At 47.6% G+C, this 20,785-nt stretch overlaps 1 protein-coding gene across 1 annotated transcript in view; it reads right to left on the bottom strand.

Moving 5' to 3' along the window:
• Window positions 1–19,654, bottom strand: part of STRA6 (signaling receptor and transporter of retinol STRA6) — a 41,108-nt gene extending 21,454 nt beyond the window's left edge. Inside the window, exons 1-3 of the mRNA XM_065412237.1 lie at window positions 19,545–19,654; window positions 3,002–3,080; window positions 1,590–1,675 (exon numbers count right to left, since the gene is read on the bottom strand). Of these exons, the coding sequence (XP_065268309.1) occupies window positions 1,590–1,675; window positions 3,002–3,080; window positions 19,545–19,654 (275 nt within the window). The remainder of the gene's footprint in view (window positions 1–1,589; window positions 1,676–3,001; window positions 3,081–19,544) is intronic.
• Between the last annotated feature and the right edge of the window lie 1,131 nt (window positions 19,655–20,785).

Genomic DNA, 20,785 nt, shown 5'->3' with positions numbered 1-20,785 from the left:
GCTGGTTTTGTTCAACATCTTCATTAATGATCTGGATGACAGGATGGATTGCACCCTCAGCAAGTTCACAGATGACACTAAGCTGGGGGGAGAGGTAGATACGCTGGAGGGCAGGGATAGGGTCCAGAGTGACTAGACAAATTGGAGGATTGGGCCAAAAGAAATCGGATGAGGTTCAACAAAGACAAGTGTAGAGTCCTGCACTTAGGACGGAAGAATCCCATGGACTACTACAGTCTGGGGACCGACTGGTTAGCAGCAGTTCTGCAGAAAAGGACCTGGGGATTACAGTGGACAAGAAGCTGAATATGAGTCATCAGTGTGCCCTTGTTGCCAAAAAGGCCAACGGCATATTGGGCTGTATTAGTAAGAGTATTGCCAGAAGGTCGAGGGAAGTGATTATTCCCATCTATTCGGCACTGGTGAGGCCACACCTGGAGTACTGCGTCCAGTTGTGGTTCCCCCCACTACAGAAGGGATGTGGACAAATTGGAGAGAGTCCAGCGGAGGGCAATGACAATGATTAAGTGGCTGGGGCACATGACGTGTGAGGAGAGGCTGAGGGAACTGGAGTTATTTAGCCTGCAGAAGAGAAGAGTGAGGGGGGATTTGACAGCAGCCTTCAACTATCTGAAGGGGGGTTCGAAAGAGGATGGCGCTAGGCTGTTCTCAGTGGTGGTAGATAACAGAACAAGAAGCAATGGTCTCAAGTTGCAGTGGGGGAGGTCTAGGTTGGATATTAGGAAACACTATTTCTCTAGGAGGGTGGTGAAGCACTGGAATGGGTTACCTAGGGAGGTGATGGATTCTCCATCCTTAGAGGTTTTTAAGGCCTGGCTTGACAAAGCCCTGGCTGGGATGATTTAGTTGGTGTTGGTCCTGCTTTGAGCAGGGCGTTGGACTAGATGACCTCCTGAGGTCTCTTCCAACCCTAATCTTCTATGATCAGGGCTGCCACATGAATGGCAGAGTGACTCAGAAGCAACCATCCTGGTCATAGCTCTTAGTTTGCCTACAGAAAAGCTTCCCCATGCAGTTAGGTCACCCTGGTGGGGGAAGAGGAGTGGAAGGGGGGAAAGCCATGAAAGCAGTAAAGAGAAGAAGGTTCAGGTCAGGTTAGATAAAGCTCCAAACTTTAAAATTCTTATTGTGAACTTGGAGATAGCTGAAAATTTTTGACTAGAAAGCGCCTGATCCAGCCCTTCCTGCTCTAGCCTGGGGTCTGAAATGCAGCCTTGAATTCTGCATCTGCCATTTCACCTCCTAGCCTAGTTACATGCCATGCTGTAAAGTGCCAAGGTGCCAAGCTACCCAACAGCCGACTCTCTGCAAATCAGAACACTAGATAAACCAAGGGCTAATAGGTGCACCCACCGAACTGTGCTCACAGTCTTTTCGGATGGCAAAATCAGAGACAGTTGAGGAATCGAGGCCATTGAGAGATTTCAGCAATTCCAGTCTGAACAGCATCAGGGAGTGCAGAGTCACAAGAAAACAAATGTAAACCTCAGCTAAGGTTGTTTGTGGGGCAAAGGGAGCAGTGTTGGTGGATGTGTGCAGAGGTGTGGATATGGGGTTATTCTGGGTACCTCAGCAGTCCAGGTGCTCCATTCCAAGAGCTTTTATAGAGGCTCTTGCGTTTCACCAACAGAGACAAGACTATCAGCACGGCCAGCTGCAAAGAGAGCCAATGACAAATAATCAAAACAGTGAAAGTACCTATGAGGGTGCAAACCTCTGGCCCCATCTCTTTAAACACTGACCCCATGGGTGGATGTGTGGGGATATCAGATACCCAATGAGGTGTGCAGCTGTGCAAGAAGGTGCCAAACAGAGAGATGCTTATAGATCTAAGCAACAGGGAATCAACAGTGGGCAATAAATCAGTCCCTGCCCGAGAGGGCTTGCGACTCCCACGTGCAGGTAGGTGAAGCAACTGAATAAAGGGCAGGAACACAGTTCGTGTGGCACAGAATGAACCAAAGAACAAGAAAGGGAGCTAGATCCTCAGCTGACGTACATCTGTAGCTCCCATTGACTGTACCAGAGCCAGGCTGATTTATACACATGAGCTGAGGATCTGGCCCTTATCCGCACCCCAGTATTTGAACAGATATAGAACAAAGTGGATCAATACAGTCTCTTGCCACCCCATTCCTTGTAACCTCTCTTCCTTCCTCCATCACTTCAGTGGTTTTACCTTAGATGCACTGTCCTTTTGTGGTAATAGTCCCGTTTCCAGGACACCAGATCCATCCCTGTGCTGGGTGGCTCTACTTAACCTTGTGGATATACAGGCTCAACTAGTTCTGCTAGGGCCACTTAGGCCCTAGCATGAATTTCTAATTCTCTCTGTTGAAGGGAAGCATGATCAGCGATGGGGGAACTCCAGAGAGGTCCAGAGGACTGCCCAGTCATTTGGGTCTTTCTCCCAACTACTCCAAACTTCGGGTGGTGGTGACCAAATGTCAAATGTCATTACCAATTAGTGCCCAAGTGAGTGGCCTGGGTGAATAGTTGCGGGCAAAGAGGATTTCAGTGAAGTTCTAGTGGACAGGTGTCTATCTTGCAAAACTACTACTGTTATTGGCATGCTTCCTGGGAGCCTTTGAAGAGGGGCCAAAAGCTGAGTGGGACACAGGGACCAAATTACCCTAAAAGCAATACCTTGGGCAGCAGGTGAAAACATGAAGTACAGGCTGCAGCAGATCATCTGTTCTTCACCTGCTTCCACAATTGACAGCTCTGCTGAGTTAAACTGCCAATCCCCACATGACAGAAACAGGAGCAGTGCAGGCACTCATATCACGCTCATGAACACGGCTCACAGATTAAGGCCAGAAGGGCCCTTGATGGTCATCTGACCTTCTGCATGGTCCCGGCCAGAGAAGCTCCCCCAGTAATTACTGCCTCAATGACATGGACGGACAGATAAGACTTCCCTCCGAAGGCTGCACAAACCCCAGCCTCATCCAAAGATGGAATCTCTGCAGATACTTACAGATATAGGAGCCATGCAGGTGTGATAAAGACGGTAGGGGATGGTGGGATCGCAGGCTAGGATAACATTAGGAAGCATACTGAAAGAAAATAAATAAAGCCACTCAAAATACATTCATTACATAAAGGAGGAGCAAAGACTTATGTAATCACATGTCCTATGCCTAGAGGAGCTTGAGGAGAATTCTGTAGTAGATGTCCTTCCAGCCTCAAGGGGAAAGTATATTTTTTATTCCCCATCGATTGCACTTGTGTCAATAATTTAGCTATGCCTACAAAAAGCTTGCCTTCTGCAGAGCAGCCCAGGGGGATGCTAGGTAGATTTTACATAGTAGTTTAAATATATTCCACTAATAAGAAAGGATACGTACGGTAATTCCTCACTTAACATTGTAGTTATGTTCCTGAAAAATGCTACTTTAAGCGAAATGATGTTAAATGAATCCAATTTCCCCATAAGAATTAATGTAAATACAGGAGGTTAGGTTCCAGGGAAATTTTTTTTGCCAGATAAAAGACATATATATATACATACATACATACATACATACATACATACACACACACACACACACAGTATACGTTTTAAACAAACAATTTAATACTGTACACAGCAATGATGATTGGTTGAGATGGTGGAGTCAGAGGGTGGGATATTTCCCAGGGAATGCCTTTCTGCTACATGATGAACTAGCACTCGGCTGAGCCCTCAAGGATTAACACATTGTTGTTAATGTAGCCTCATACTCTACAAGGCAGCAGGAATGGAAGGAGGAGACACAGACTCTCTGTGTGTGTGTGTGTGTATTGCCCCTTTAAGTATGCTGACCCCACTCTCAGTAGATCAGCAAGTTGAGATAGCAGCTGCTGCCAGCAAGCTCCCTCTGTCCTGAGCCCTGTCCTGTTCCCCCCAGCTCTGTGGATGGTGTAAAGGAGCCAGGGGGCTGGGGACACCCTGACATCAGCACCCCTCTTCCCTCCCTCTTTCCCCCCCCCCCCCCCCCCCGCACAGCAAGCAGGAGGATCCCGGGAGCAGCTCCAAGGCAGAGGGCAGGAGCAGCACACGGCAGTGGGGGGAGGGACAGCTGAACTGCCCTGCAACGGATACCCTGCTGGATGGCTGCAGCACAGGGAACTTAAGGGAGCTGACAGGGGCCTGCCGGCCCACCCTGGTTCCAAGCCCCCACCAGCTCCAATGGGCTGCTCTTCCTGCAAGCAGTGGACAAAGCAGGCAGCTGCCAAACAAAGTTATAAGGGAGCATTGCGCAACTTTAAATGAACATGTTCTCAAATTGATCAGCAATGAAACAACTTTAACCCAGATGACTTTAAGTGAGGAGTTCCTGTATTACAAAAGGAAGAGCAACCAAATGACAGGGGCTGGAAGGGCTGCTGTATGAGCAAAGATTAAAAGACACTCAATATGCATAGTGACTCAGGGAGACTGATCATCATGTAAAACGTGTTTGACAGGAGTAAATGCCACAGCCAGGAAAGAGAAGGGGAATTGTTTAGAGTGGGCGAAGGCAAAATAACTAGGAGTAACAGGTTCTAATTAAGCAGAGGAAAGTTTAGGTTGAATATGAAGTCAAGCTGCTTAACAGCAGGCCCAATCCTGCCAGCATTGAAGTCGATGAGCCTTTTGCCATTGACTTTAATGTGAGCAGGATGGAGTCTGATGGCTGTGAAAGAGGCTGCTGAGGGAGGTAATTAGAGACCTATTCCTCACATAGTCTGGACAAAGCACTGGGGAATGGTTAGAGGAATGGGGTCAGAGAGGCTAGGTGATGCTCCTAAGGTCCCAGCCAGACTCAATGTCAGAGTCACCCCCCAAATGCTGACTCCCAGTCCTATGTTAATTTCATTAGGCAACAGCAGCTGGAGGATTTGAGTAGGGATGGCAACCAAACATTCAGATGTCAGTGAACAATCTGGGGGCACAGAGTCTACTATTCAGTCTGAGTCGCTCTCAAAATTTTCCAGACCTGGGACAGAAATACCACAAAATGCACTTGGGGGCCAGGGAGGAAGTGTTTTAAGAACTTTTCCAAACCTTTATAAAGGTTCAGGAAGAGTTTCGGATGAAACCTTGGTTCATGCATCCTTAGTTTTAATGGAATTCTATGCGAGGCTCAAAAGCCTCTTGGTTTGAAAAACATTCCTGCTTCATGTTACATGTCCCACAGGTCCCTTGACTTTGATGTAGCCTCCAGAGATGAGTTATCCTGTGACAATACCCCATTCTATTGATGTTACCTCTTAACTATAGTGTTATGCCACATATATCCAGCCACATTTGAATATTTAAAGGCCTCTGAAACACAGCCAGGAGTCTAATGGCCCAAGCACAGAGCTAGAGACTTAAGTTCTAGACTTGACTGCCACCAGTTTGCCCCGTGACAATGGACAAGTCATTTAATCTCTCCATTGCGTCAGTTTCCCAATCTGTAAAACAGGGATAATAGTGCTTCACCACCTTTGTACGGTGCTTTGAAAGCCACATCTGTGCAACACTCTGTAATGACTATCATCATTATTGAACACCATTTGGTTTTAGATAGCCAGACAGAGAGCATACTGACCTTTAGCGATCAGGGCTCTTCTCTGTGCTGACCGCAGGCAAACTGTAACATATGCACATGAGCCTTCCCAAGCAGATTTCCATTCATTCCTGCAGAGCTGAGTTTCAAACCGGGAAGAACCCATACTCTCTGTGTTTATAAGTTGTTCTGAGGTTACCATTAATGCAGTTATAGATACCATAGATGCAGCTCTGGAAGCAGAACTGAAAATCTGTCCATCTGTCCTGATGGTCAGAGTGCAATAGAGGAACCCTATATTTTAATTAGTGCTAACCACACAGCAAGTGTATTATATTATAAAGCAATCAAACTGCTTCTACAAGCAGTCTGCATTTACAAACACATTCAGCTATTCCTGCTCCTCTTCTCTGCTAACTGCTCTCCTTTGCCATATTTGAAGTCTCCCGTCATCTCAGCATTCCCCAGCCCCACAGAAGCACCACACACTTTCCATCTGAATGGCTTTTATTTTAAAAGTAAAATAAATAAGAAAGAGCAAAGAAAGTCTCCAAAGAGCAGCGTGTCTCCTCTGTAACAGGCAAAACAGCTGGTGGCTGTGCAATATGAGATGAATTCCTCTCCACTCATGAGCCACTCAAAACAAGGTCACAAGGCAATGTGAGATATATACCCCACAGCACCCAACACCCTCATAAGCAGTTATAATGGAAGAGTCCATCAGTAACTCACAACACAGAGTTAAGGATTGTTCAGCCAAGGAGGTTATTTGATTAGCTGAACCTTGCAAATTGTCGTACAATAGTAACAGCCTCCATTTATACATGAACTCTCATCTGAGGAATTAAAATCAGCCTACAAAAGGTGTGTCGGAATCATTACCCCATTATAGTGATAGGTAGACTGAGGCACAGAGAGGCACATTATATTCTGAACATGACAGAACAAGCAGAGAAAGGACTGACTTGACTGAACCCAAAGACCCAAAGGACTGACCTGACTGAACCCAAAGACTTTCCTTTAAAAAAAAAAGGGATGGAGGAGGATCCAGGGAACTCCAGGCCAGTCAGCCTCACCTCAGTCCCTGGAAAGATCATGGAGCAGGTCCTCAAGGAATCAATTTGGAAGCACTTAGAGGAGAAGAAAGTGATCAGGAACAGTCAGCATGGACTCACCAAGGGCAAGTCATGCCTGACTAACCTAATTGCCTTCTATGATGAGATAACTAGCTCTGTGGATGAGGGGAAAGCAGGGGACGTGTTATTCCTTGACTTTAGCAAAGCTTTTGATACGGTCTCCCACAGTATTCTTGCTAGCAAGTTGAAGAAGCATGGGCTGAATGAATGGACTATAAGGTGGATAGAAAGCTGGCTAGATCATCGGGTTCAACAGGTAGAGATCAATGGTTCCATGTCTAGTTAGCCGGTATCAAGCGGAGTGCCCCAAGGGTCGGTCCTGGGGCCAATTTTGTTCAATATCTTCATTAATGATCTGGAGGATGGCATGGACTGCACCCTCAGCAAGTTTGCAGATGACACTAAACTGGGAGGAGTGGTAGATACACTGGAGGGTAGGGATAGGATACAGAGGGACCTAGACAAATTAGAGGATTGGGCCAAAAGAAATCTGATGAGGTTCAACAAGGACAAGTGCAGAGTCCTGCACTTAGGACGGAAGAATCCCATGCACTGCTACAGACTAGGGACAGAGTGGCTAGGCAGCAGTTCTGCAGAAAAGGACCTAGGGATTATGGTGGATGAGAAGCTGGATATGAGTCAACAGTGTGCCCTTGTTGCCAAGAAGGCTAATGGCATTTTGGGCTGTATAAGTAGGGGCATTGCCAGCAGATTGAGGGACGTGATTATTCCCCTCTATTCGGCATTGGTGAGGCCTCATTTGGAGTACTGTGTCCAGTTTTGGGCCTCACGCTACAAGAAAGATGTGGAAAAATTTGAAAGAGTCCAGAAGAGGGCAACAAAAATGATTAGAGGGCTGGAGCACATGACTTATGAGGAGAGGCTGAGGGGACTGTGATTGTTTAATCTGCAGAAGAGAAGAATGAGGGGGGATTTGATAGCTGCTTTCAGCTACCTGAAAGGTAGTCCCAAAGCGGATGGATCTAGACAGTTCTCAGTGGTAGCAGATAACAGAACAAGGAGTAATGGTCTCAAGTTGTAGTGGGGGAGGTTTAGGTTGGATATTAGGAAAAACTTTTTCACTAGAATGGTGGTGAAGCACTGAAATGGGTTACCTAGGGAGGTGATGGAATCTCCTTCCTTAGAGGTTTTTAAGGTCAGGCTTGATAAAGCCCTGGCTGGGATGATTTAGTTGGGGATTGGTCCTGCTTTGAGCAGGGGGTTGGACTAGATTACCTCCTGAGGCCAATTCAACCAATTCCCCTGAATCGGGCCCCACCCCTAAGAGGGCCCTGCGCCCAAGCCCCGGTACCGGGGTGGCCCAGCTTCCCCAGGGGGGCAATTTAAAGGGCCTGGGGCTCCCAGCAGGGGCTGGAGCCCCAGGCCCTTTAAATTGCCACCAGAGCCCCACTGCTGGAGCCCTGGGGTAGGGCTGCGGGGCTCTGGGAGCTATTTAAAAAGAGCGGGGCTCCCATTGCTTCTACCGCCCCAGCCCTTTAAATAGCCACTGGAGCCCCACCGCTTCCCCAGGGCTCCCGTGGCTATTTAAAGGGCCGGGGCGGTAGAAGCAGGGGAGTCCTGGGCCCTTTAAATACCCCCCGAGCCCCGGGTTGCTGCTGCTATCCTGGTGGGGGAGGGAGGAGGAGGAGGAGGAGGAGGGGTCACTTACCATACAGGGTGGACTGTACCTGCACCCCCTGCCCGCACCAACCCCGCACCCCCTGTCCTGCCCGCAGCCAGCCCCTGTCTCCAGCCAGCCCCACACCCCCTGCCCCTCCTGCAGCCAGCCCCGCACCCCCTGCCTGCAGCCAGCCCGTCTCCAGCCAGCCCCTGCCGCACCCCCTGCCCGCAGCCAGCCCCTGCCGCACCAGCCCTGCACCCCCTGTCCTGCCCGCACCAGCTCCTCCCCCCTGCCCTGCCGCTGCCCGCCCCTGCCACACCCCCTGCCCACAGCCAGCCCCACACACACCCCTGCCCACACCAGCCTTGCACCCCCTGCCCTGCCTGTAGCCAGCCCCGCACCCCCTGCCCTGCCTCCAGCCAACCCCTGCCGCAAGCCAGTCAGTCCCACACTCCTCTGTCTCCAGCCCTGCCAACCCATGCTGCACCCCCCTGCGGCCCTGCCTGAAGCCAGCCAACCCACCCCACATACCCCTGTCTCCAGCCAGACCCGCACCCCTTGCCCTGCCTGCAGCCAGACCCTACCTCCAGCCAGCCCCCGACGTGCCTCCAGCCAACCCCTGCCGTGCCTCCAGCCAACCCCATGTCCACTGGTGCCCTGCAGTTCCCAGGGCAGTAACCCTGCACACCTGCTTCAATGAGGGGGGCAGGGAGCAGCTGGGACCCACACATGTGCACACCCTAGGGTGACCAGACAGCAAGTGTGAAAAATCGGGACAGGAGGTGGGGGGGTAATAGGATCCTATATAAGAAAAAGACCCCAAAATCAGGACTGTCCCTATAAAAATCGGGACATCTGGTCACCCTAGCACACCCCCAGGGAGTGGCGGGGACCCACACATGTGAAACGGAGCTCATTTCTAGTTCAGGCCCATCTTTTTAAAAAAGAACTTTAGGTAGGGTTAACATACATCCGTATTTTCCCGGACACGTCAGGCTTTTTGGTTCTTAAATTTAAATTTGTAAAATTTAAAAATTCCTCCTGGGAAAATACAGACATATGGTAACCCTATTGGTACAAAAAAATACATACTGTGGCACATCCCTTAAATCAGAACTTTTTATAGGGAACCGGTTGCTAAGAAATGAAAGGCTTTTTTTTCCGTGTTTTTTTTTTTTTTTTTTAAGTCATCCTGCCGGGGCCCCGCACTTCCTAAAGCCGGCCCTGCTTCCAACCCTAATATTCTATGATTCTTTGACTTTACCCTGAGCCCAGTTCATGTTGTGACAGTTTTGGAAGAACAGGCAGTATTCCTGCAGTGCAGAGAAGAGCAAGACAGCTCCTTTTATGTACCTCTGTCAAGTCTCAGTGCTCCACGAAGCACATGGTATTAGTACTTTCTTCTCTCCCTGCTCACTCACTTCCATGTTCTGTGGAATGTTCTTGCACATGGGCTAACATTTAATAATGTTATGCTGACAGGTACTGGTGAGTGCAGGAATCACAAATGTCTTTGAGACAGGATGTGAACGCAGCCTTTAATTAACCTACCTGTCAGGATGAATTAATCAGAAGATTCCCCTGCCCCACGTAACACAAAAGGGGGTTGTGAACCCACGCAGGAGTTTGGACTGAGTGGGCCGGGGGTTGCTGAGAGGTTTGTGTGTGGACATGTGTATCTATCCATATACGTTGCACACAAACTGAGACTGGACAAGAAGAGAGAGAGAGAGAGAGAGAGAGACAGAGACACAGAGGTAAAAAGCAAGAAAGCCAAGCAGCAGCTGGTGAGCAGAGCATGACCCTGGAAAAAGCTAGAGAGAGCTGTTGGGTCTGTTGGCTAAAGAGGCTTTGGCCTGTAAGCTAAGAAACTGCTCCTTTTGCTCTTGGTTCCTCCTGCATTTGGATAAGCTTCATTTGTTCATTCCTTGTACTGAAACAAGACTGCATCAGAGAAACCACCACACTCCATCAATTTCTGCTTCCATCTGGAACGTCCCCAGGACGAGGGCCCATTGTACTAGCATCTGGGCATACACATAGTGAGAGATTATTTATTATGGGACGCACTCATCATTAGAGCACTCCTTTGCATTGAGTCATAATGTTGCAAGTATCTTTGTCTCTAGCGCCTCCTGCAGTCCATCTGCTTCTGCTTGGGTCTCCCATGGCCCGCTCTCCAGACAAGTCACAAACGTTCAGTCCCTACTGGGGTAATCAGACTCCCAAAATAGCCAGCACCACCAGTCCCAAGTTAACAAAGAAGAAGTCCTTTGCCCTTCCTGACCTCAATTCACCCTTCTCAGAATGCCAACTCTGTTGGAGGCTTTCCCCTGTTGGGACTCCAGATACAACATACACCGCTACTGTTTTCGGCCCTTCCTGGGCTTCTCTTCAGTTCCCTGCTCCTTGTAGACCCTAGCTCAGGGCTCCCTCACAGGAGCCTTTCCTGCTCCCTATGGGTCTTTTCTATTCCCTGTTCCCCTCCTGGAAGACCAGCCCTAGGGCTGGCTCCCTGACACCTGGCCCCTTGCTCAAGGGGTCACCACCTGAGTTAGCTCTATTCCTGTGGCCACAGCCAACCCCAAACTGCTGGGCCACCTCCTCCTTCTGCATCCTCATCTCAATTTATACTGTCCTTCCTCAGTTTCCCCTTCACCTGGGGTCAGTCACTATCATTAACTCTCCCTAACTGATACCGGCCCAATCATTATTTATCCCTGGGGCTGCTAGGTGGTGGGCAAGGCTCAGCCCAGTTTGCCTTCAAAGGCAAACCTGCCAGTCCATGGCACCATCCCTGCTTCAAAGACAAGACAGACAAAGGGTGGAAGGAATTATTCCCATTTTTATAGCTGAGGAATTGAGGCACCCAGAGATTAAGCAAATGGCCCAAGGTCACCCAGGGAGCCTGTGGGAGAGCTAGGATTAGAACTCAGATCGTGCAAGTCCCAGTGGAGTGCCTTAACTACATGTTAAGAGGAAGCCTGATCACCACAAGCATGTGAGTTACATGCCAAGCTAGCAACATCCAGTTCTGTTCCCTAATAATGTCCCCATATGCTTTAGAGCAGAACTGGAGGCAGTACTTGCTCCAACTGTGAAAATTCCAGTGAACTAATCTGCATGTTTTAATATGCAAATTACATCCCCAGATTCCAGCTGACTAAGCCTCCTCAAAAGGCTTTAAAGAGGCTGAGAAAGGTCTCCATTCTCTTGCAGGAATGGAAGAGAAGCAAAGAGAAAAAGACAGCAAGACAGGAAAATGACAAAAATCAATAGAACCTTCTACAGGGACTCAGAATTCCTTGGGCTAGCCTTCTTACAAGGCACAGTCACAAGTGAAGAGAGAACCTATGCAATAATGCTGAACAAACATGGAAAGGAAAAAAATTAAACAAAAAATCTCCTCCAGGAGTGAATTTTTCTAGGCAAACTTGAATTTAAAGTGCTAGACAGCATCGTGAGTTGCCCTTACGTTTATTAGCTTATAAGTACTTTTTGCAATATCAAGGTCTCAGACCTTATGGTAGTTTCAGCTTGTAGCTGGTAAGTCACCCAGCTCTGGTTAGGAAGGGGTTAAAAGCAGCCAGGAAGGCTGGTTGGGTAAACAGCCACAGGTGTGGCCACACCCAATTAGGGCACAGCTGGCCGGATGAAAGGGCAGGCTGAGGGAGTGAGAGAAAACTCTTGCTCCAGCTGAGGAGCAAAGAGGACCAAGCTGCCTGGGAGAGCAAGCAGGGTACCTGAGGCAGAGCAGGGCTGGGGAAAGACAGGCAGAGCTGAGGAGCTCTGGCCTTGTGAGTCCCCAGGCTGAGGCCTTGCTAAAGGCCAAGGGAGGTACTAGGGAGGCAGCTGGGGCTGGAAAGGCAGCAGATCCAAACCCCCTTGCTGATAAGTGGCCACTTCGGACTGCAGTTTGCCCCTGAGGGAAGGGGCTAGATGAGGACTGGCAGTGGGTCACTGAGGTGATGTGGGCTCAGGGAATTGGGGTTCCTGGGGAGGGGAGACCCAGAATGTGGGGGCACTGCTGTGGGGCAGCACCCCAAGATAAGAGGCACTGGGGTCCGGGAGGGACACGGGGCCAGAAGTACTATAAGTGGTGGAGATCAGAAGTAAGCAGGCACCAGTAGGAAGACACCGGCTAGCAGGAGGCACTCCGAGGCTGGAATTGAGCTAATTCCCGGACGACCAGCAGGAGGCACCATGGCGGTGAGTGCCCGGCGTACTACACAGCTGTATAAACAGCAATCAAATATTTCCCCTCATGTTGCTGAGTTCTGCTTTAAGGTTAAGCACATTGATATGGAGATCAAACGTGCAACAGGAGAACGGAATTGCTTTCACACAGATAGCTTTAATGCAATGGGTTGCACCAAACATATGGAATATTCTTACCTGCCTCCACGACTCATCAGTAGCTTCTTCCAAAGTGTTTAAAATACATGATGCCATCTTAAGATTTTATATGTGTACTGAGAGACTTAAAAATAGATTGTTTTTCATCATAAGAGATTAAGGACTGATGACTTTTGGAATGCAAGAGGAACTCAGCAACAGAGAAGCCCATTGCTAGTGGCCAAAACATTACAAATTAATTAAGGCCTGATTCTGCATCCATTGATGTGAAAGGCAGAGCTCCCATTGATGGCAATGGTGCAGAGTCAGAGCTCAATTGAATAAACACAAAATAAAAACCTGACATCAGCAAGTGAACTTTGTTCCTGGGAGGCAATGTTGCTAGTGCAAGGGTTCTCAACCTTTTTCTTTCTGAAGCCCCCTCCCCCCCCCCCCCCCCCCCCCCCCCCGCAACATGCTATAAAAACTCCATGGCCCACCTGTACCACAACTGATTTTCTGCATATAAAAGCCAGGACCAGCGTTAGTGGGTAGCAAGCAGGGCAACTGCCTAGGACCCCACACCACAGGGGGCCCTGTGAAGCTAAGTTGCTCAGGCTTCAGCTTCAGACCTGCATGACGGGGCTTGGGGCCCTGGGCTTCAGTCCCATGCGGTGGGGCTTTGGCATTCTGCCCTGGGCCCCAGGAAGTCTAATGCTGGCACTGCTTGGCAAACCCCCTTAAACCTGCTCACAGCCCCCAGGGCGTCCCAGACACCTGGTTGAGAACCACTGGCCTAGTGGATACAGCAGTTTTACTCCCAGCTCTTCCACTGATTTGCCGAGTGCCCTTGGTTAAGTCATTTCACTTCCCTATCCCTCAGTTTTCCCTTCTGTAAAATGGGGGTAAGTCAAATGCTTTGAGGTCTAGGGATGAAAAGCATGTTATCAGAATAAAGTTTATTTGAATGAGTTATGATTAGACCAGATTTCAATGAGAACACTGAGAGGCTGAGGGGGTTTTTGGGTGGTTTTGGCAGGGCAGGAAATTAAGAATGGCTTTTAGACCAGATTGACAATATGCTGCAAGACTTTCCATTTTAGTAAAAACGTTTCTATTTTTTTAATGAAAACAATCAGTAACAATTTTCTTGGTAAAGATTCTGATTTTATTTTCAAAACCTGAACATTTTTACTGAAGATTTTGGTAAGGTGTGTTTAGACTTTTGATTATGGAAAAAGGAATGAGATTTTCCCCAAAATCTCCCCACAAAGTTAAAAATTCTCACCAGAAAATGGGCATTTTTCACCAATTTCTGGTTATGACAACCTACAGCACAGATTAATGTTCAGTAGTATATTTTGTAAATTAGTGCATCTTCCATAATTCAGTCTTAGTAAATCTTTGCTGAAAGATTGGGACATAGTTCTCATAAAAAAATGGCTGTCAGGTGTGTGCTACGGCAAAGTTCTACTGAATTTACGATATAGATATAAAAAGAAAGCTGTATTTTTTTGAAACTTTACCTCCAAAATATTTACTTGTGACCTGAGAGTAAGAATGAGAAAGTTAGAAGGTGTCAAGAAGAGAACTGGAATGGAATTGGTAACAAAAGCTTTGATATTGCTTGCATAAGAGCCAGGAGTGGAGTGACAGACATTCTTGGCCCAAAGTTTTCATTGAAATAAACAGATAATCTCAGAGCAACCCTGTGAGCTGCTGGAAATAAAGCAAACCTTTCTTCACAAAGATGTTGGCACAACAAGTTTCTGTTTACTTGGATTGTCAATTGTTTGGGGGCAGGGGGCACCGTTTTGTTCTGTGTTTGTACAGCCGCTGGCACAAACCAAGGCACTGCTACAGTACAAACAGGTAAATACTCCCCTCCCTCCCAGGTGATTGGCTGTAGTTCTCATTCACACAGAGGCCTCTTAATGAGCATCAGGTCTCCGAGCGTAAATCATTTGGATGATGTGCTGCGGGTAGTGGCCCAATGGCACTTTACAGTTCAAGGGGTGGGTGGGTTACACAACACATTCATCAAGCAATGCATTCCAGGAAGAGAGGGGGGAACAGAACAGATGACAGCAGGGTGTGAAAAGCAGAGCAGTGGAGGGAATACAATACAAGTTTTAAACAAACAAAGGCCTGATTTTAGGCATCTTACTTTTGGGTTGTCCAACTTGATTATCATAGAGGGCTGAACACCCAACCTGTGACCATCAGCCCCCTTTAAAAGGAGTCACAAGTTATGCCCCTTAAAATTAAGGCACCTAAAATCATTAATGACTGTCGAAAGTTTGGGCCCAAGACAAACCCCCTCTCCCATTAGACAGAGAATGTTACTTTCCTACTCAAGGGGCAATGCAATGGCCACCATGAATAGGAGGGAAAGCAGGCTGGGCAATCCCACCTAGATGAAGCATCTTGCAGACGCCTGCACTCCACACACTGACATTTGAGATCCTCCTATCCTGAGCTCTATCATCAGACCTGCCTTCCTCATAGAAGCACATGTAATGGAAAGCAGTCAGTCATGTAGTAATAAGATCTAGCTTTTATCTAGCACTGTACAGTAGTCAATCTCAAAGCACTTTACAAAGGAGGTCAGTATCATTACCCCATTTTACAGATGGGGAAACTGAGGCAGAGAGAGAGAGGAAATTACTTGCCCAAGGTCACCTAGCAGGTCAGTAGCAAGAACCAGGAATAAAACTCAAGTCTCCTAAATCCCAGTCCAGCACTTTATCCACTAGGCCACACTACCTCCCTAAGTCACACACTGAGGGCTTGTCTTCATGTACAGTGCTACAGAGGCACAGCTGCAACACTTTAGTGAAGCTGCTACTACACCAACAGGAGAGCTTTTTCCATAGACGTAGTTAATCTATCTCCCTGAGAGGCAGTAGCTATGTGGGTGTGAGAAGCTCTCCCATTGACATAGCGCTGTCTACATGGGGTGTTAGGTCAGTACAACTACCTCACCCCGAGGTGTGGATTTTTTACACCTCTGAGTGATATAATTATACTGACACAGCTCTGTAGTGTAGACCTGGCCTTAGGTGTCATTGACTTATTTGGTTGCTAGCGGAGGACTAGAGAAGCATTCTGAAGTTCAGATACTTCCCCAAACCTCCCTCGTCTGCAAGAGTCAGCTCACTAGGGCTTGGGCTTGACCGAAAGAAGTGGTGTGTTTTTAAATCAAGGGAGCGATCTCAACATAAAATCCTAGTGCAAACAAACCACTGTCGTGTTTACCTCAATGTAGCTAGCCAAAGTAAACCATAGGCTTCCTGCATCAGGGTAAAAATCTGCCTGGGCCTTAGCTCTGTTGATGTAACAACCCAGTGGAGACATCACCGTGTGAGACACCCTCTCTTTTGCAGTGAAGACAGCCTACAAGAGCAGGTTGTTTTAAGAGATTTGGGAGGCACTGCTTATTTCACAAGCGTAGAAATGCCCATGGGACAATATTTCAGCACCCTCACTTCTTCCGAACCCAGAAATACAGAGGAGCATAAAATCAGTCAGTAAACAACACTAATTCTAGAACCTGCAAAGTAAAACAGTAATTCAAAAAAAGCTGTGTTTTGTTTAATCCAACCTTTTTTGACAATTCTCGGTGATCAACCTCCAATCGACACTTCAATGATATTTACCCTGATATGAATCAAGATTTAGATCCTCAGTCAAAATATTATCAGACTCTGCAAACTTTAGAGGTTTTTTGTTCTCTACATGGTGCTAACCCCTATTCTTATTGGGGACCCTGGAGCAAAGGGGTTAATTGTATTTCCATTGGGAAAGAATAAAAACATTCCATTCCCCGTCATCCTTACATAGGAATGATCAAATTCAAGAATGATTATTGTTGATCGTGTGCTTGGGTGCTGTCCTAAATCAGGGCAATAGAGACAAAACTTGACAGTGCATGGAAATGAAACAACACTTGGTGCCTAATCCTGCTCATATGGACTGCAGTAGCAGTAGGATCATGGGGGAGAGAGAGAGAAAACGTGCTTTCATAGAATCATAGAATATCAGGTTTGGAAGGTACCTCAGGAAGTCATCTAGTCCAACCCCCTGCTCAAAGCAGGCTCAATCCCCAAATAATCATCCCAGCCAGCGCTTTGTCAAGCCTGATCTTAAAAACCTCTAAGGAAGGAGATTCCACCACCTCCCTAGGTAACCCATTCCAGTGCTTCACCACCATCCTAGTGAAAAAGTTTTTCTTAATATCCAACCTAAACCTCCCCCACTGCAACTTGAGACCATTACTCCTTGTTCTGTCATCTGCTACCACTGAACAGTCTAGATCCATCCTCTTTGGAACCCCCTTTCAGGTAGTTGAAAGCAGCTATCAAATCCCCCCTCATTCTTCTCTTCTGCAGACTAAATAAACCCAGTTCCCTCAGCCTCTCCTCATAAGTCATGGGCTCCAGCCCCCTAATCATTTTTGTTGCCCTTCACTGGACTCTTTCCATTTTTTCCACATCCTTCTTGTAGTGTGGGGCCCCAAACTGGACACAGTACTCCAGATGAGGCCTCACCAATGCTGAATAGAGGGGAATGATCACGTCCCTCGATCTGCTGGCAATGCTCTTACTTATACAGCCCAAAATGCCATTAGCCTTCTTGGCAACAAGGGCACACTATTGACTCATATCCAGCTTCTCATCCCTAGGTCCTTTTCTGCAGAACTGCTGACGAGCCACTCGGTCGCTAGTCTGTAGCAGTGCATGAGATTCTTCTGTCCTAAGTGCAGGACTCTGCACTTGTCCTTGTTGAACCTCATCAGATTTCTTTTGGCCCAATCCTCTAATTTGTCTAGGTCCCTCTGTATCCTATCCCTACCCTCCAGTGTATCTACCACTCCTCCCAGTTTAGTGTCATCTGCAAACTTGCTGAGGGTGCAATCCACGCCATCCTCCAGATCATTAATGAAGATATTGGAAAAAAAACTGGCCCCAGGACCGACCCTTGGGGCACTCCGCTTGATACCGGCTGCCAACTAGACATGGAGCCATTCATCACTACCCGTTAAGCCCGATGATCTGGCCAGCTTTCTATCCACCTTATAGTCCATTCATCCAGCCCATACTTCTTTAACTTGCTGGCAAGAATACTGTGGGAGACCGTATCAAAAGCTTTGCTAAAGTCAAGGAATAACATCCACTTCTTTCCCCTCATCCACAGAGCCAGTTATCTCATCATAGAAGGCAATTAGGTTAGTCAGGCACAACTTCCCCTTGGTGAATCCATGCTGACTGTTCCTGATCACTTTCCTCTCCTTTAAGTGCTTCAGAATTGATTCCTTGAGGACCTGCTCCATGATTTTTCCAGGGACTGAGGTGAGGCTGACTGGCCTGTAGTTCCCCAGATCCTCCTCCTTCCCTTTTTTAAAGATGGGCATTACATTCGCCTTTTTCCAGTCATCCGGGACCTCCCCCGCTCGCCATGAGTTTTCAAAGATAATGGCCAATGGCTCTGCAATCAGATCAGCCAACTCCTTTAGCACCCTCGGATGTAGCGCATCCAGGCCCATGGACTTGTGCTCATCCAGCTTTTCTAAATAGTCCTGAACCACTTCTTTATCCAGAGGGCTGGTCACCTCCTCCCCATACTGTGCTGCCCAGTGCAGTAGTCTGGGAGCTGACCTTGTTCGTGAAGACAGAGGCAAAAAAAAGCATTGAGTACATTAGCTTTTTCCACATCCTCTGTCACTAGGTGCTTTGCTAAGGCATGGTGGAGCTGATGCAGGGGCTGTTGTCTCTGCAGTTTGCATGGTAACAAGGATTTGCCACAAGCTATCAGCTCTTGCTAGCAACACGCTATATAAATGGATCTAAATATGCCGTTCATCCACAAGAGATAATATTTTTCCCAAGACAACAGATACATCATAATGCTGCAGTAGTTACTGAAAACACCAACTTGAAACAAGTGTTAGATTGCTAAGTGGCAAAGGACTCCTTTGAGAGCACCCTGCACATAAACAATGTCACCAACATGGACATACAAGATTGGGGTACCCACAGTGCAGTTGTGGGACAGTCTCCCCATGGCAGACACTTGGGATTACAACAGAGCCCTCCAGAGCTAGGAGCATGAGCTGCAACAGCTTAGGCTAAAGAGCTCAGACTCCTTAGCTGGGGGGTTTAAACTCACTCATACCCTCTGTGGATTGGACACAGACTGGGACCTGTAACACACATACCAATGGGTTACATAGTCAGTGCATTGTAATGAAGAACTCTGTCCCATATGGCAAAGCAACGGTCTTAACTGGCCTGAGTGGCATGTCCCAACCTGCAGTTGTCAACAGGAGGCCAATTTAAAGTGCCCATGCCAGGAAGTAGGAAAAGGTGGAGAGAGGAAGTAGTGAGGTCCCTTAACGATACCATGGGCCAGCTCTGGTGTCATGCAGTGCTGCATCACACAGCCTCTCCTTCACAAAAATCAGATGTCGCGAGCAGCAACAAAAAGCAACACCAGTACAGTGATGCACAGATAACACTAACATAGCGCTTTGCATGCTGAAGGAATATCAGCACATGTGCCAGGTAGCTGGAGGTTATTAGTTCCATCTTAAAGATGGGAAAACTGAGGCATAGAGTGGTCAGGTTTTACAACCAGAGTCAAGTGTTGCTATTGCAGATTTTTTATTTGGTTATTTTTCTAAAAAGTCACTAGTGGGAAGTAGCTGCGAGTAGAAAGTTGGGAGGGTGGGGAGATGGAAAAAGATGTGCATGCATGGAGGGGAGTTCCTACTTTCCTTGATCAGAAAAATAAAATTTCATTCCAGGAAAATGGGAATTTGAGACAAAAATGATTCCCCTGCCTAACTGAGGACAGGGCACCCTCCGGCCGCAGGGCATAACTGGGGAAAAAACCCAAGGGTTGATCACTCACTCATCTGGTGGCGTCTCGGGTTCCATGGATTCATACATGTACCAGTCAGAACTGGCAAAGTCATCGTAAGCAAGGGAGCCGTGGACTGCCAAGGAGCTGTCGTTTGCCATTCCCTTCTCTCTCTACCTCCGCTGGGAAAAAGAAAGAAGAATTAAAAAAAAAAAAAAAAAACACTCTTGCCTTCTGTTCTTGGTAGAGCAAAAATACCCACAAGGATTGCTACAGATGTCTTCCCTGGAGTTCTCTAGGGTCCGTTCAAAATGCTAAGATTGCACAGGCTACTTTGTGCTCTTGGTACTGGAGGTTCACATTGACAGATTGGGAGGTGGGGGGTAAGAATCTCTCTCTCTCCCAGTTAGGACTCTTTGCAATGTGAATTTGCATCATTTCAACAGCTGATACAAACAAAAGTAAAAAAATCCAAATCTCTACCATGAAAAATCCAATCTTGATTGGAGCTAAAAAGATTAAAGAGCTCAAGGCATGTTTAACTGGGTCCCTTCCACTCTCTCCCCCACCCCTCCTACCCAGGCTCAGTGCCCAGAGAATCAGAGCCTTTGTTTCAGTTACATAACAGCATTTACATGAAAGCCTGGGAGTTGTGCAAGGGTCAAGATTTGGCTCCCTAGCAAGTCACAGGCTAACCTAGAAAAGAATCAAGAAGGTCAGTGCGGTAGCTGTCTGAACACAGGATTGAGCCAGGCTCTACTCCCTTCTTGGGGCATTTTAAGCCTCTGTTCCACATAGTACATGGCTATACCAGTCAGAAACAGCCCCCTGTGCTTTTCACTCACACTGATGCTGTAACTCCTCTGCCTCTAGCCTTCACTTCATCTGGGACATTTCAGACCCTGGAGATGACTCAACTCTCTGTTCTACTGCTGAAGAGAAAGACATCAAATCAAAGGGATGGAGAACAACCTTCCTTATTGGCAAAACAGAGGTCCAGAAATAGGTTTACAATTGCAGAGCAGAACGAATGCCAGACTAGCACTGGAGCTCCTCGAATGGACTTTCTGTAAAAACTTCTGTAAGGCCAACAGTTGCTCAGTGCAGCATCACAGCGGTTTGTAGAGAGGCAGAAGAGATCATTTAGAGCCAGACTGCGATACCCTTCCCCACTTGACTCCAAAGAGTCATCCCACTCACTTGAGTCAGGCACTGCTCAGTACGAGTAAGGGGACCAGCAGTTGACCCTTATCGAGCAGCTTGACAGAGGTCAGAAGCAGAGAAGAGGAAAA

Source organism: Emys orbicularis, chromosome 10 (genome assembly GCF_028017835.1).
Source record: "Emys orbicularis isolate rEmyOrb1 chromosome 10, rEmyOrb1.hap1, whole genome shotgun sequence".
NCBI lineage: Eukaryota > Metazoa > Chordata > Testudines > Emydidae > Emys > Emys orbicularis.
The sequence above is the reverse complement of the archived record's forward strand: the minus strand, read 5'-3'. Positions and strand labels throughout refer to the sequence as shown.